The sequence below is a fragment of the Solanum dulcamara genome, chromosome 2 (assembly GCF_947179165.1).
Source record: "Solanum dulcamara chromosome 2, daSolDulc1.2, whole genome shotgun sequence".
Taxonomy (NCBI): domain Eukaryota; kingdom Viridiplantae; phylum Streptophyta; class Magnoliopsida; order Solanales; family Solanaceae; genus Solanum; species Solanum dulcamara.
This window is the reverse complement of record NC_077238.1, coordinates 43,993,353-44,011,207: the sequence shown is the minus strand read 5'-3', so window position 1 is coordinate 44,011,207 and position 17,855 is coordinate 43,993,353. Positions and strand designations below refer to the sequence as shown.

Genomic DNA, 17,855 nt, shown 5'->3' with positions numbered 1-17,855 from the left:
ATCATAAAAGAGTCCCGAGATGATTACTTTAGCAAAACAAATGTAAATCTTGAAAAAAAAACCACAAACTATAAATTCCTATCTTCCAAAATTATCTCCAAACGCAACTAATAGAAGGAAAAAATAATTGCCACGCGTAGAGATCGTGTTTCTAGGCACGGGGACAAACTTTAACAGTAGAAATCGTTAAAACTCACCTTGATCACCCAAGAACACTATGGAACCCTTATCTTTAGCTTGCTTACTATTTTGGGAAAAAATGAAATGTTTTGATGCTTTAAAATGTCCAAAGGCCGCTTAACCACATTATTGATCCGACCCGATTTGAGACATGGTTTCAGCCTGGACAGTCCGTGGTAAAACAGCCATAACTCTTTACTCCATTGTCGTATTGATGTGTTGTTTGTTTGGTTGCAAACTAGACTCATAGACATTTGATTTTGTAGGTTGTGGGTCCCATAATTCTAAATATATTGAGAGAAATGATCTAAGAAATTTGATCCAAAGTTTAAAAATAATTATAAGAAAAACTTACGATAACTTTGCCGACCTTTATTTTGCAACTAGCTTGACTCCAAAACTTAACATATGACCATTGTGCTCTTATAATACCTCATAAAACATTATTCTTAGCATATTAGACATTTTTGATATTATCCTGAAGGTGCAAGTTATTCTAAACCTATCGAACGGGGGGAGGGCTACCCGAATCATTTCTTTAACCACGAACCTTTGTTTATGGGATTTCATTGACCTAAAATTTTAGTTTCTTGATATTACAAAATATTTTCAGTATCATTCTCCTTATATACTACACCAAGTCATATGCTCGTTATATAACCACGTCACACTATGTATATTATGCAAGAAGAAAAAACATGGGGTTTCACATAAATGTATTGATGGAATGGCATGAAGAAGGACATAGAGAAATTCGTGGCTAAGTGTCCTAATTGTCAATAAGTGAAGGTTGAGAATCAAAAATGGGAGGTTTAGCTCAATACATTTAGATTCCTGCTTGAAAGTGGGAAGATGTGAATATGGACTTTATGACGGGTTTGCCTCGTACTAGAAGGCAACTTGATTCTATTTGGGTGATTGTTGAACAAATGACTAAGTCGGCACATTTTCTATCAGTTAAGACTTTTTATAGTGCCGAAGATTATCTAAGTTGTATATTTGTGAATTGGTAAAGCTTTATGGTTTTCCATTATCTATTATATCGGATCGAGGTACTCAATTCATTTCACATTTTTGAAAGTTATTCCAAAAGGGTCTTGGTACAAAAGTCAAGTTAAGCATAATTTTTCACCCTCAAACCGATGGTCAAGCCGAAAGAACGATTCAAAATTTGAAGGATATGTTGAGGGAATGTTTTATTGATTTTAAAGGGAATTAGGATGAGCATCTACCATTGATTGAGTTTGCTTACTATAATAGCTATCATTCTAGCATTCAAATGGCTCCTTTTGAAGCTTTGTATGGGAGAAGATATAGGTCCCCAGTGGGATGGTTTGAAGTGGGTGAGATGGCATTGATTGGTCCCGATTTGGTGTTAGATGCAATGGAGAAAAGGCTCATAAGAGAAATATTGAAGACCGCTAAAAGTTGCCAAAAGTCATACTTGGACATAAGAAAAAAAGATCTTAAATTTGATGTAGATGATTGGGTCTACTTGAAGGTTTCACTCATGAAGGGTGTAATGCATTTTGTTAGGAAAGAAAAATTGAGTCTTAGGTATGTGGGGCCTTATAAAATCTTGAAACATATAGGTAATGGGCATATGAGTTAGACTTTCCATTAGAGTTGGTTATGGTTCATTCGTTGTTCCATGTATCGATGTTGAGCAAGTTTATGGGTGATCCAAATTCTATTATACCATTAAAAAATTTGAGTGTTGAAGAAAACTTGATTTATAAGGAGGTTCTGGTGGAAATTTAGACCGGCATATGAAGAGGTTAAGAAACAAAGAGGTTGTGCCCATCAAGGTGTTGTGGAGGAATCAACAAGTAGAGAGTGCTACATGGGAAGCGGAAGCGGATATGATGAAGTGATATTCGTATCTCTTTACTTCCACTCAAACCTAAGGTATTAGGTGGTTCTTGCTCAAATCACCTAAATTCCTATGTTTCAGTTTTCCAATATCTTTCATATGCATGCATGTTCATAAAGTTGATTTTAAAGTCATGTAGTATGTTAAAGTTTGAAAATCTCATGGTTTATGCATCTTTAATGGGTCATTGTGTTCATGATGGGTTGCTAGTCCTCTTTCCATGTCCTTTCATGCTAGATGAATCTCATTCGAGGATGAATGATACCAAGTGAGAGATATTGTAAGATCTCAAAAGTTAAAAAGTTGTAACAAGGAAGAATTCAAAGGAAATGGATTATTTCTGATATTACTAGTGGACCTACGAGTCGTAGGAACTCCTACGGATTGTAGGAGTGACTCATAGGGTTAGTTGTGAGGTTGAACATTTGACTTAGTGCGGGAGTAGGTTTACGAATTGATTGACATTATTACGACTCATAGAAGTGAGTCATAAGATCGGTGCCTGAATTCTACACATAACAAGTTTTAGAATCTTTTAAACGATTCGATAGGACGATTCGTAGAAGAAATGACGAGTCATAGAAATGAGTCGTAGGAGAAGTTCAGAGGCTCGGGTTTTTTAGGGTTTTTTAGACTCAACAGGACGAGTCATTTCTATGACTCGTAGAAACGTCTACGACTCGTAAGGACTCACTCTTCCGGCTAGATTTAATGAAGGGTATTTTGGACATCTCCTATTCTCCTAACTCCTAAACTACGTCATTTTAGGATTGTTTGGGGAACCTATGAGTACCTAAACCCTTTTATTTCAATTCATTCACTCCCAATTCACCCTCATGCAATATTTCTCTCTCTAGAATTCTCTCTCAATTGATTAAGCTTCTTCTCCAAGTCAAGACTAGGGTTTAAGGATCTCCAAGTCAAGTCTCCTAATTCAAACTACATTCTAGGGCTTTGATTAATCAAGGTATATGGGACTTGATCCATGGGTACTTTTCATCCATGGAACCCCAAGTTTTTCTCTCTAAAATTCTTTATGATTTTTATTCAAAAAGCCCTAATTTTATGATAATGCATTGGGTCTTCTTATTCATGGTATATTATATAATTATTTATTTAATTATGCATCCAATTGTTATTATTTTTATGAATTATGTATGGGTGATATAAAGTATATTATCATGCATGTTTTCAATATAATTTCATGATTTTCAATTTAATTGTTCATGTATTCATATTTTTACTCTAATTTTGAAGTATAAGTTATAATCATGAATTTCAAGAATGTTCAAGTATGAAAACAAGTTATGACAAGAGGTAACTTAGGATCCTTAAATAGTGACCTAAGGACCTAATGCTATTTTTCATGCAATCTTATGAAAGAAAGGGATGGCTTAGGGTCCTTCGATGGTGAGGTCCTATGATATTTCTTGTGATGAATGATGTATGAAAGTGAGCTATTATATGAACTATGACAATTATGAACAAGCTTGTGAATGTATATGCTAAGTATGATTTTTAAGATATATTGTGGAATTTGACTTAGCACCGAATTAGGCTTGAGGTGGGGGCTCGACCTACAGAGTCCTTATATAAAGTCTCTAGTTTCGTAACTACGTGCCACCATAGGTTTGCCTTATGCCCTAGCTAGTGGATCCACATATTGCACATGTTCATAACCCGCCTAGTGGGGTAGAGTCTATCTTGACAAGTAGATTCCCCTTTCTTCTGTTGTATGGAGAGACATCGAGATTTCATATTATAGCTCGCATGGTCTTCTTGACAGTTATGGTTCTATCCCACTTATTTATACTCTCTTTATGTACTCTTTATGATCTCACTTATGTCTTTCAAATATTTTGATCAACTATGGTTTTCTCGTGACTCTACTTATCATCTTATATAGCATGTATATTATTTGATCATTGCATCTTATGTTTTATATTGCATAACATGCTCGTATACTTAGTACATTCAATGCCTACATTGTATAATAATGTAGGGTCTGACGAGCACATCCACCCTCCACATGGTTAGAGTTGAGCTCCTACTTTCGCTATTGATGAGTCCTCATTTGTCGAGGGTCGTGTTATGGTTTCTTCCTTTTATTTCAAAGACTTTGGTTATATTACACTGAGGGTGAGTTAGGGACATATCTTAGTCCCCACCAATATTAATTAGTAGAGGCTTGTTGGACATAAATGTAGAGTCTATATTGTTGTATTTCATATTCCTTATGATAGATGTTCTTTGAGGTTTTCTTATGTTGTTTCCGCTTTATTGTACCTTATGCATCTTACGATATGTCAAGAGGCTTGGTTGGAGCCCTTCGGAATTTCGATCACCTTGTCACGTCTAGTACCTAGCTTGGATCGTGACAATATAATGGATCAGTAATACTAAAGGTCAATTAACTATTAAAAGAAATCAATTTTGTACGTTCAAACTTACAATATTATTTTTTTGAAAAAAATAGAAAGTGAATAATATTTTATATTATAAAATAAAATTTTGATCTTTATTAATAAGAATATTATCTCGGACAATGTGTGAATTATTAAACTAAAATAAGCAATTCAATTTATTATTACTTGTGTTTCGTGAATTAGGATGAGATAAGAATATATATTGGTGTTTAATTGTATGATAAGATAAAATATAATATAACAGTCATAAAAGAATAAAAATTAAAAATAAAAGTTAAATAATAAATTTCTCTTTTTACCAACTTTTCTCCATTTCAACCTTAAAAGTTTTTGAATATTTTTATGAAAAAAAATTCTTATATTTTTTAGATAATTTACTTAGAGATTTAAAATATTTTTTTATGTAATAATAGCATATAAAGAAATTTTCAATGAATTTTAATTGGTAGAAATTTTGAAGAAAATTAGATTTTTTTTATAATCTTCATAAATTTCACGTAATTTATATTTTTTTATGTGTAGAGATATATGTTTGATGAATTAAATAGGTCAATTATTTTTAAAATGACGGTTTAATGATATGACATATCAACTAGAGTAGAAGGGACTTTTGAGGTATTTAATTTTATTTTTATTTTTTGAGAAAAATAGTAATAGTTAAGTGATATTATTGTCTTTTAAAAAATAAAAGTGATTTGTATAGGCATTTTTTAAAACATGAATGACTATTTAGTAATATAATATAAAATTTAAGTACAGAATTTTTTTTGTAAGCATGAAAATTTCTTCTTAATAAACTACTACTTATTTATTTTAAAATAAAGAACAAAACTATAATTTGGTTATATGAATTTAAAAAGTCTATTATTGAAAAACAAATTGAGGCTTTAATGATATGACATGTCAACTATGAGAGAAGGAAAATTTTGAAGTATTAAGTATATTTGGAGGGAAATACTAATAATTAAGTGATATTTTGGTCCTAAATAAAACAAAAATGACCTTTGAAGGTAATTTTCTAAACTTGGGTGATTATTTAAGAAATTGACTCAAAAAAAAAAGCGGTTGACCTACCTTTAAAATAGCGCTGCTAATTATTTTTCATTTAATTATTTTAATATTTCTTTTTTATTCTTTATATACTTAATTTAATATTTTAGTTATGTTAATATTTTTCCAATTTCATTCTTGTAATTTACACTTGTTTTGATGGTTGTGTTGTATTGTATTGTTAGTCATTGCATATTACTATAGAGATTATCGTCTACCTTGACACGATTGTTATTATTTATGTATACCCATTCCACACATGATTGGTACGCGTGACCTTGTTTTCGAGAATTGATATGTCTTGCAAAATTAAATTTATTATTATTAATTATTTTAACATATTAAACTTTTGTAAATTAAAAGCATCACAAAATACATATTGTTGTGAAGATTCATCTTCATCATCACTTTTGAGACATTTCATCCTGCAATAAGACTCAAAATTATTAACACATAATTTTAATATAAATTAAATATTTCAATAATTATTTAAAAAGTATATTACTTACTGTCGAAACAAGGTGTAATCTAGAAGAATGAAATTGGAAAAATATTAACATAACTGAAATAAGTATATAAAGAATGAAAACGAAATATTAAAATAACAAAAAGAAAAATAATTAGCATCCGTCTTTTTTTAAAGGTTGATCAAGTGCTTTCTTTTAAGGGGAGACTTCATAGTTTGCGCCTTGTAAAGCACAAGCCGTCATGTGCCTTACAAGGCACATAATATCATGTACCCTCCTTCATAACTTAACACCATTAACGGCGTATCACATGTGCTCATGCATTATTGTCCTTTTGGTTTCATTCTCAAAACATTGGCCCTTTTAGCTCCAAACTCGCATTTTAAGCATGCTTTTAATAAGAACTCGCGAGACGACAATCGAAAGCCATGAGTTGAAGCTTTGATATTTATACAAGTTTAAGCGTTGCTCTGTGTTATGAAGCTTGGAGAGTATTGGGTGACTTGTATTGAGGGTCGAAGCTTGGAGAGTATTGGATGACCTTGTATGAGGGTCATATGATTGAGTCAAAAAGAAAGAGTATGCAAAAACACTAATGATTCTAGGGTCGTACGAGCTTGCAACTTATTTTAGAGTTTGATATACTGCGTATATGACCCTGAGCTTGTTATTGAGCTGTTAGTAATGATTGTATTACTCACCATTCTTTTAGATTAATGCTTTATCGGAAAACGTAAGACTTAAAAGCAAGAAGAGAAGATACCATTTGGTAAGATACGTAATGGTGCTCACATCAGATTTAGCAAAACTAAAAGAACAAGAAAAAAAAGAAACAGGAACTGACAGCAAATATGCATCTCCAATGAAGAGAGAAGCCATTTCCTTGTTAAGATTGGAATTCAGCATGAGTTACAACAAAATAAGTGTACTATTCCATCTCTCAAAAGAATATGTGTACTATTCCATCTCTCAAAAGAATAGTACCCGCAGCAGCACACTATAACTAGCCTCAAAAAAATGCACAACAACAAGACCCGGCAACACAACAAAATATAACCAAACTAAAAGCCTGATGGACTTCGAAATAGACCAAATCCTACATACCCTCAACAAAAATTTGATGTCCCAATTGGACATCTTCCTCCTTAAACCTAGAAAAGAATCGGGAACATCTTTCCAATTGAAAACCAAATATCCTGGGGAGAAACAATTCTCTTTGAATAACTACTACTACTACCTCTCTTATCACGAGAATACCTACAGTACCAATGCTACCTTTTCCTGGGAAACATAAGCTGAAGGAGAAGCAATAAGAGGCTCATAATGATCAGCCCCAGCACCACACCAACCTGCAATTGCCAAGGTGAACCATTCACAATCTCAGATGGGGAAGTAAACAAAGGACAGCCCGGTGCACTAAAACTCCCGCTATGCGCAGGGTCCGGGGAAGGGCCCGACCACAAAGGGTCTATTGTACGCAGCCTTACCTTGCATTTCTGCCAGAGGCTGTTTCCACCCTTGCCTCCTACATGGAGGCAACTTTACCAGTTACTCCAAAGCTCCCCTTCCAGATGGAGAAGCAAATAAACATAAAATATTAACAGTAGGATATTTTGTTGCTAAATTTTCTGTACCTGTTCCTTTCATGAAAAGGAAGAAAGGAGGTTCGCATATTTCACATTTTGGACGATGTGGGAGAAAGAAGACACAATTTTCTTCATCAACCATTGCATCGGATCCATGTGCTTGCACCTGAAAAATATATACCAAAAGGAAAACTTAGGGAAAAAATTGTTTGATTAAAAAATAAACATCACACAAATTGAGAAATGTGAGTAACAAAGAGACTCATGACAAGAAACGGATCAATGCAAAAGCAAGGAACATAGGAGTTGAGAAATCAACTTGCGCAGCAGGATCATCTCCTATTTATCAAAAAACAAAAAAGAATCAACCTATGAAAAGAACAGGAGGATTGCTAATATGGGCACAGGTAAACCCGCTTTCTCAATAGACACATGTTGTCATCTCAAATTGAAAAAGGAACGGGCACATCCACTAGAAAGATTATCTTACTGAAACATAATACTTTCATTAGCATTGTTTTCATGGATATCATCGCTATTGCTCTCATGACATTGTCTTTCGATTATCAAATTATGCAGCTTCATATAGAGAAAAGCCTGAATATCACCAAATAATACTATGCATACTCTGTTGCACCTTCAGAGCTCTGATTGTGAAACCTTATCGTGTAAAACAACTTACAAGTAATACAGTGCAATTATTCACAAGAAAGCAATTGTTATGCTAAAGAATATGAATGAAGAATATCATATAGGAAAGAAAATCATTTTCTTACCACAAAGATCTCTCTTTTAAACTCGGTTGCAAGACACTCAATCGCTATATCATCTCCAAATGCAGCGGCATGACCATCACTATTCTCATCTACAGTTAATAAACCCTCCTCGGTATACTGCAAAGTGATGATATCATATTCATCATCAGGTGAGCCAGAGATTGACATGTACTTGGCCCAACTTGGGCCATCATTCACAGCTATGCACCTCTCTTTGTATATAGACTCAGCAGCTAATTCTCTTCAATGTCAACCCACAAAAGTAATATCAAAAAACAAAACCATATCCAATAAACCATTAAAAGTAACTCAATGAATTTTTACACTTGGTAGCATCTTCACCTATTCAAGATACAGACAGTGCTGAAAACCTAGCAAACAAAGTTTTGATTTCTTTTTTGGTTCCTTATTATCAAATGAGAAATTCTCACTTGAAAGAAAACTGTTTTCTATGGAGAAATGCATGATAAAATTCTCATTTGAAGTTAGACAAGGATTCACATAACAATAATTGATTTGGGGAGTGAGACACTCACATAGTTGATTAATTAAAAGAAGAAGAAAAAGTAAGAAATTGCAGTAAAACGGATTAAAGGAAATGAAGTAGGCGGAATCAATCAGATCTAAACTTTATCATCTAGATCTAAACAAATAACAATAATTTGGGGTCCAGAGCTGCAAAAAAAAATTACCGCTGCATGCCGAGGTGAACAAGCTCGGAAATAGCCGATTCCAGAACCTCTCGATCGTCCTTCTTAGCTAGCAGCTTCAACTCTTGAACCACATGAATGCCCCAGCCAGATTTCAGATCGGGAGAATACATGTGCTTAATCGCCGATTCAATCACTTCTTTCTCCGATCCAAGATCTTCCAAGAACCTCCGCACTGTCCGCCGTCTCAGATCTCTGGCGTACGACACCGTCTTCAGCCCCATTGATTTCCCACAAGCCGTAAAAAGACAGTTTCCGTCTGCCTCGACTTCTCCGCCGTGGCTCAGCCGGAAAACTATGGAAGCGTTCTGATCCCGGGGATGTTTCCACAGCACTCCCTTGGACTGAATCTTTATCAAATGCTTTCTCTGCTGTTCCTCTAAAGATGAAACATTCTCCCACGAAGAGGTGTCAGCGACGGCGATGGTGTTGATCACCGGAGATGACTGGTCAACAATGTCGATAGATGACGCAGTAGAGGTAGGATCCCGCCATGGAATCACCGGCGACGACGTTGTTGAGTCGCAGATGAGTTTCCCCATGCTTTCTTTTCTTGATTTTTCTTTTTGGACACTGCAATGGCGGAAAACAGAAAGTCGGGTAAAGGGAAAGAGAGGTTAGGGCAAACGGCTAGATTTTACAGGAGTTGAAAGATCCCTGTACACGTGGACCAATCAACGTGTGTATTTACTGTTTTTAAGTTTTGTTTGCGGGTTTTGGTAACAGCTGTAATGAGACTCACGTGGAATATTATGAGTGGTTAACAAAATTGTAACGTTAATGGGTAGTTTTCGAGGCCCGCGCCCTTTTCCCGCTAAGGGCATATTCTCAATGTATAATGCTTATATGTTGTAAAATAATAGACTAATATAATGGAACTCTTTTTTAATTTTGGCAGAATTCATCGGTGATCTTTTAAAATTGGCATCAACTTTACTTAGATATTTTAACTAGGATTTTTTTTAGATACTTCAAGTAAAGTCTCGATGTGTTATTTTGACATTTTTTTAACAATCACCCAAATATATAAAGTATGTGTGATGCACTCGTCAATGGGGTGTCAAAAGTTGCAAATTTAATAAAGACACTTCAAATAATGACTTTTGAGTAAAAAAAAATGACCAATATTTAAAAAAAAATTAACAACTTTTATTAACCCCCACTCCCACACCCTCCCAGTGGTCTCTCCAGCACCACCCACCCTTCCCGTCATCTTCTCCAACCCCAAACCCTCCCCCATCCACCAGATCTTCTTCTCTCCCCACACTCAGCCCAATCTTATCCATATCATCTAAAGGGAAAAAATGAAGCTATACAAGGAAATTGTTAAAATTGATCAAGATGGCAAGAATGATGATATCAAGGTTCGAATATTGTTTTACTACTCCATTTTGAAGCAGACGTTTCTGTTTTATAGGACTGTCTAAAAAATTCAAACTGAAAAATTCAAAAGAGTTAAGCTTTGGGAGGGAATTTAATCCAAAAATATAAATCAAATTGGGTCAAAAAAATTCGACGAACCTCCATATTTTTCGGCAAGACTAATACAAATCTAAAATTATTTTTCTTGAAATTGTTAAAGAATTTAAATCTTAAAGAACCCACAACACAAAAAATAGCTACAAATCTTAATTGATGTTTGAGGAAGAGAATAAAATCGGAGAAATGATAACTATGGTGTTGATGAAAATGGGTATAAAAAGGAGGTGGTAGGTAGCAGCTATGGTGTTGATGGCAGAAATATATTACAATCAAGGCTGGAATCTATTTCACTTTATATTTGGCTCAAATCTATTTCACCATGGATGAAAAATGGTAGCTAAAAAACGGAGAAGAAGAAGAACAAGAAAAAAATTAATAAAAAAATATATTTTTAAAAAAACGCTCTTCACATGCTCAAAATAGGTGCAGCATATGCAATGTGTCAAGTCAGCATAAAATGTCAAAATGACACATCGGGGCCTTACTTGAGGTGTCTAAAATGAACAAAATCTAATTGAGGTGTCTAAGTGAAAATTGATACCAACTTTAAGAGGTCACCGATGAATTCCGCCTTTATTTTTTGTATTTCTTGTCCTTGAAAATGGTGTAGCTATGGATAAGAATAGGTCAAGTCTCCCAATAAATCAATTGGAAATTTGCTGCTAAATAAGATAAGAAATAAGTTTTATGTAAATAAAGAAATTTATGAAAATTCAGTGGCTTGATTTTGCTTAGAGACAAGTATCAATAACACGTATGAACTATTATTTTTTTGAGTTTCATACATATATTATTGAGAGTGTGAGTTTCATATCAAAACTATCACTTATTAATTTAAGAAATACACATCTCTCTTTTATTAAACTCTCATCATGATATCTGTACTACACTGTCTTTTTTATTTTAAAAAAATTATCACATCACACTTCACATGGATAAAATAGTGCACCGTGACAAAAATTAAAGAAATTATTAGTATTAGTTAAAGTTAAATATTAAAACATTATAATCTCAATTTTTTTATAAAATAAAATATAAAATATTTTTCTTATCCACTCCATCATTTTCTCTAACCGTACCCCTCTCCCCCCCCCCCCAAAAAAAAAAAATTTATCTTTTAATTTTTTTTGTAAATATTTTAAAAAAATTCTTACTTCATCCCCCCCATTCCCCCTCCCCCCTTAATATAGTAATTTAGATATGATTTTAATTTTTTTAACAGAAATAATTCTATTTCACCCATCTAATCATTCGCTTTAATTTTTTTTGCGTTTTGTGTTTTAATATATATATATATATATATATAATATTTTCTTTAGTTGCCGCAAGACTCTTTTTAAAATATTTTTTTTATTTTTGTTATATTCAACATGCATATTTTTCTAAAATATATGTATATATCTAACACGAAACGAGAAAAATATTTTTAAAAAATAAAAATAAATAAAAGTAGAGGGTTAGAGGGGGTGGGTAGACTTTTTATTTTATTTTAAAAAATAATATCATTTTTTAGGACAGAGTGGGGGAGGAAGGTGCAGTCAGAGTTTTTCAAAAATATTTTATAAAAAAAATTTTAAAAAATAAAAGAGCGTGGGATTGTCGGGGGGTGGGGGGTGGATGGGGTAGTGGGATGTGGTAGAGTTGGGTGAGAAAAATATTTTAAATTTTATTATAATACTTTAATCTTTAACTTTTAACTAATATTAAAAGTTTATTTTATTTTGTCAAAATGGAATATTTTATTCATGTGCACTATCATGTGACAGAGTTTTTTCAAATAAAAGAGATAGTGTATTACACACTCCACTGGGTGTGTTTTTCAAACTAATAAGTGATAATTTAGGTATGAAATTCATACTCTCAATAGTTTCGGTATGAAACTAAAAAAGTGATAGTTTATGTGCGTTTTTGACACGTATCTCTTTAGTAATAGGATTTAACTTTGGGTAACTCACAAAAATTCTCCTTGTTTAGAAACTAATTACTTAAATACTCGCTAGTTTGTAATATTACGAATCTTATCAAATTTTGGTGCATTTAGATACATCCAAATACACATATCTCGAAAATATGGGGTTAGAATTAGGTGTAATTTATTCTAAATACACTATATCCAAGTGGATTAACATATATTTGAGATATATAAACAAATCTCACTCGCTTCTCTCCTGTTCTCGCTCGCCTCTCTTCCTATTTCAATGTATCTGATAGCAAAAAATATGTATCTAGGTATACTGACTTGAAATCTGGTGTGAAATTATTAATTAGTGAGATAAAATGTAATTATTTCAAACTATAGTGAGAATTAATAAATATGGTAGGAATGTTTGGATAAATAAGTAGTTTTTCCTTTTTAACTTTTATATGTTTTGTAGAAAATAATTACTACATTTTTTTGGTAATGGTGTTTGGTCTGCGCCTTTATTAATGGGCAAATTACACCCAGTGGTCATTTGGTCCTTTTCTTTTCAAAAAAAAAAATAGGTAGCCTTTTGTCTTACAAAAAATGGCCAATGACAACCACTCGACTGTGCAAAGCCAATGGGCCTTCATTGACACCTATAATTGTTTCAACCAAGGCCGAGCATGCTTTCTGATTTTTAAATAAAAAACAGATGTGTTATTTTAAAAACAAAATCGTTGCTTTAATTAATTTATTTTTTTGCTCTTTTTTTATTTTTTTCATTTATAATTATTTCACTTTTTTTGTGGAAAAAATGAATATGTTTGTCGTTTTATTTTTTTGTTTATTCTTTTATTTATTAAGGTGAGAATGCATGATAATCAAATAAATATTGATACATACATATTTATTTATATAATATCGATACATGATTATACACATTTATCTACACTACATAATTATTTATACAATATTGATACACATTTATACAATATCGATACATTACATATACACTACATAACTATTTATACAATATCGATACATTATGTATACACTACATAACTATTTATACAACATTGATACATTACATAACTATTTATAAAAAATTGATACATTACATATACACTACATAATTGTTTGTATATTTTATATATACATGTTTTTACACCATTTATATAATATTGATAGAAGAAAAAGAATTCCAGGAAAAAAGTTTTGAAAAAAAGGATATTTTTATTTTAAAAAATGCAGCAAAAAAAAACAACAGCAAAATATTTTTTTTTTAAAAAAAACCAACACTGCAAAGGAAAAATAAAGGAAAAATTACTTGATTGAGTCCTTTTTTAAAAATTAATTATTGATTTTAGCGATATTTTTTATTTATTACCATTTATAGCAATACATAGTAATACTATGATAAATCTACACTTGTATTAAAAGTAAATTATGCATACAATATAAATGTATTATAAGTGTTTTAAAATATATATTATGTTTGTGTAGTAAGAAACCGACATAATGTATTATAAGTTTATTAAAGTATGTGATAAATGTATTATCTATCTATAAAACTTGTATTATATATGTTTTATAAATAGTTCTCTGCAATATGTATTAAAGCTGTATTATAAATGTATTATAAGTGTTCAGTGATTTTTTTTATTATAGATGGTAAATATTTTTTTAATATTGTATATTTATGTAAGTTTTCCAAAAATAAAAAAGAAAAGAAAAACAAGCAAAAAAGGTCTAATGACTTTGAGCCGAATTGAGACCTGTAGTGTTCAGCAAAAAAGGTCTAATAGCCTTCGACCAAATTGAACCCTATAGTATTCAGCCCATGAACTCTTTTTGGCTATTTTTTGTGTAAATGAAAGTGACTATATTTTTTGTAAACTAATATTTTTTAGTATATATTTGAAATTAGCCCTTTATTATTCTATGGTTTATTTGTATTTTCTATTAATACAAGTAATGAATAATTTTGTCCATCAAGATTTATCTAAATTAAAAATAAAATAAAATTACCAAAGGTTTTCGTCTCAATTTTCTCATGTTATTAGCACAAATACTTGATTAAATGTATTACATTTTATATTTTTTTAAAATTATCAATTAGTGTGTATTGAAAATAATTATTTGTATTTGTAATATGATTGTGTAAATTTTGTTATATTATTGCTCATATAACTCAAACTTGGAAAAATTATCACACTAGCTAAATTGTTTTACTTAATAGTTCAAGTACCTACAACTTTTTTGATAAGCATTTTCGTGTAAACTAAGTAAAGAGGGAATACAAGGACAAATAGTAAAATATGGAGACCGTCATTATAAGTATTAATTAACGGTAATTGTTTTTTAAAAAAGTGTACTTTTATTTTAACGATTGAATTTTTTAATGTTCTAGTTAATTTCCTTCATCTTTTTTGACATTCGTTCAAAATTAAGTTATTTTAAATACAAAATATTTGAAATTAAATATAAAGTAAAGACAGACAAAATAAAGGATAAATAAAATTAATTAAAAAAAACAATAAGAAGGTCAAAATGAAAAAAATAAATTTAAAATATTTTTTGTATTAGACAAATTTTTAAATACAAGACAAAAAATTTTTAAAAAGTCATGTGCATTTGAGAAAATTTTAAATACAAGCAAAGAAAAAAAATACGTCTATTAGCTTATTTTAGATATAACGCAAATAAAGTAAGAAGAATATTTTTTTAAAAAAAGAAATCATAAAAATTACATACATCTGGTGATGTGTGTATATCACCACTGTTAATTGAATTAGGTTGTGGCTCAAGCATAGAAGGTGCAAAGAAATATGGAGAAAGAAATGCTTAAGATGTAGTAAAAATAGAGTGTCTCTGAGATTTTCATCATAATTCAAAAGTGCTTATATCTTTTATTTTTATTTTTACATCAATTGTGATTTTCAAATACTTTATTCTTAGTTAAATACGACTAGTCGAACTACCGGGACAATTATGCAACGTCGTCTAGGCTGATTTGAGGGAATTATATCAACCTTTATTTGTGTGTGTGTTTGTGACTTTTTCATTGTCAACATAGAAAATGTGCTGCCACTTGGGTCACACTATTATAACCACAGATCCTTACGGTCCCATGAAATCAATTTTTGAGGTTGAGTTTGTCTAATGTCTCTTTACAACTCCTATTAAACATTACTAGTATTTTTGTTAGTATTATTTTTGTATAACTCAGAACAAATTGGAAAAGATAGGATGAAAATGAAAGCACATTCTAAAATTAATTAATTTGTCTTCATATTTTTTTTTCATGTTAACCAAATCGACCCAAAGTTTCTCTTTGGTTTTTTTTAGGAGCAACAACCGAATGTATTAGAGTAAACTATAATTTTTTTTTATTGTTCTATTATTTTCCTACAATTGATTATTATTAGCAGCCGTTTGGCGCCATTTTTTTTTTATAGGAAAAACTTGAAAAAAAAACGTGAAAACAAGTAAGCGTTTGGCCCCAAGTAATTTTTGAGAAAAACTTAAAAAATTCTTGGGAGCTAGTGGTTGTTCATATAATTTACCATTACTTGTGTAACGACCCGCTTCCGTCGTTACGGATAAGCTAATAGGGAAGGAATTCAGGCCAAAAACCTTTGGATAGTGACTTCAGAAAATTGAGCCTAAACCAGACTTGGTCAAAATTTAAGTCAGGTGAGGTCTAGGGTAATTCGATAATGGATGAAAGTGATTTTTACGAATTTGATCATTTGAGTTAATAACCAAGAAGTTAAGGAGCCTGTACGTCTTTACAAAATATAATTCAGGTGAGTAGAACTCCCGAAACTAATCTTGGCATGAAGGGGTATTTTTAGAATGCTATGGGGTAAGGGTGTGTTATGAAATGGGAGTTTGGAGCTCAAGTTTTGAGCTCTTTGTTTCCGTGCATCCCGCTCTGGCGGGATTCCTATTGCTGGTACGGGACCACTACGGCGGGATGCTCCCGCTGTGGCGGGACAAACGTGACTTAAGTCAGGAAAAACTCCCAGAAATGGTATTCTTTTGCAAAAACTGTTCTTAAGAAGTTAGGAAGCGACACATGGCTCTTTAATCATTTTTCCATGAATCCTTATGCCAAAGGTAAGATTATTACTCCATAAACTTGTAATTTGATTTCTAGAATCCACAATCTATGGTGGGTGATCATTGGGGGAGGATTTTGGCGTAAAACTAATGGTGGAAAATAGCCCTAGATGGGGGATTAGGGTCATGGGTTGGTCTAAGTGAGGAATTATGTTATAATTCATGTAAATTAGGTCATTATACTGATCCTTTGTATGTGTTTACTGTCTTTAGATCAAGAACAAGCTGAACCAACCCGAAAATGGAAAACTCCTGCATATTAGAGTTGCCAAATCTTGATTTCGAGATAGGTGATGATTTGTCTTCCTGTATGTGATTCATGTACTTGCTAAATTACTCCACTATATACATATGTGTATATGGATAGGGAAGAATGAAATAATCTATGTGAAATGACTACTGTTTGGCCGTGACTTGTAATGAACCCGTTTTTGGTAGCAAGATAGTTGGATTAACCATTGTGATTGTGGTTGACTTGTATGCTGGATCAGGTGTCACGTTTTGACACACATTTGAATCGGATGTCATGTTCCGACACACATTTGAATTAGGTGTAATGTTTCGATGCAAATCTTGGACTGCGTGTTACGTTCCAACACATAAATGAGTGTTTGTAGGTTTTATGAGAGGACCCTTATGTGAAGTTGCATACCATTGAGTCTGATGAACCGTGATAATGTTGAGTACTGATTATGAGATATAAATGGTTAAGTCTATTGGTATATATATGTGTTTACTACGCTATATTTTACTTGTTCATGTCTCACCATTGGCTAGCCGCATGATCCTACTAGTACATTGTTGTTTTTGTGTACTGATACTACACTTGCTCTGTTTTTATTGAGTACAGGATATATTCAACCGACTACGGAGAGACCTCGCATAGAAGACCGTTAGCTGCCAGAGTCTAATGGTGAGCCATTCCTTCAGGTTGTCGTGGATTCTTCCTACTCTAGTCCTTCTTTCATGACTTAATTTTAAACACTGTTTATTTTATGGCTTGTTGGGATTGCGTTCCCTTCCTATACTTGATGCTTGCTAGAGTTTTGGTACATTCGACTTTTAGATTCTAGGGGTATTTCCGCATGATTAGTTAAACTGGCTGAGTTTATAGGGACTCAACACCCTTTCTCTTATATTTAACCTGTTTAATACCTTATGAAGATTAAAAGGGGATGAATTTTAAAATTCAAGTAATAATTCCTTAGTTGACTACTTTGATTTGAGAGTTGATTAACCTGCAATTTTGTAAAAACAGTATAGAGTAAAAAGATAAC

General features: G+C 32.1%; 1 protein-coding gene across 2 annotated transcripts; it reads right to left on the bottom strand.

Moving 5' to 3' along the window:
* Positions 1-6,836: 6,836 nt before the first annotated feature.
* Positions 6,837-9,745, bottom strand: LOC129880535 (uncharacterized). 2 transcript variants are annotated; one of them, XM_055954612.1, is made up of 5 exons: positions 9,051-9,745; positions 8,359-8,599; positions 7,631-7,748; positions 7,484-7,521; positions 6,837-7,345 (listed from the first exon to the last, which is right to left on the bottom strand). In XM_055954612.1, the coding sequence occupies exons 1-5, from the start codon at positions 9,608-9,610 to the stop codon at positions 7,268-7,270; spliced, it is 1,035 nt and encodes a 344-aa protein (XP_055810587.1). In that variant the 5' UTR covers positions 9,611-9,745; the 3' UTR covers positions 6,837-7,267. The 2 variants fall into 2 exon arrangements, with proteins under 2 accessions (XP_055810587.1, XP_055810589.1); XM_055954614.1 differs by lacking the exon at positions 7,484-7,521 and having other exon boundaries at positions 9,051-9,738.
* Between the last annotated feature and the right edge of the window lie 8,110 nt (positions 9,746-17,855).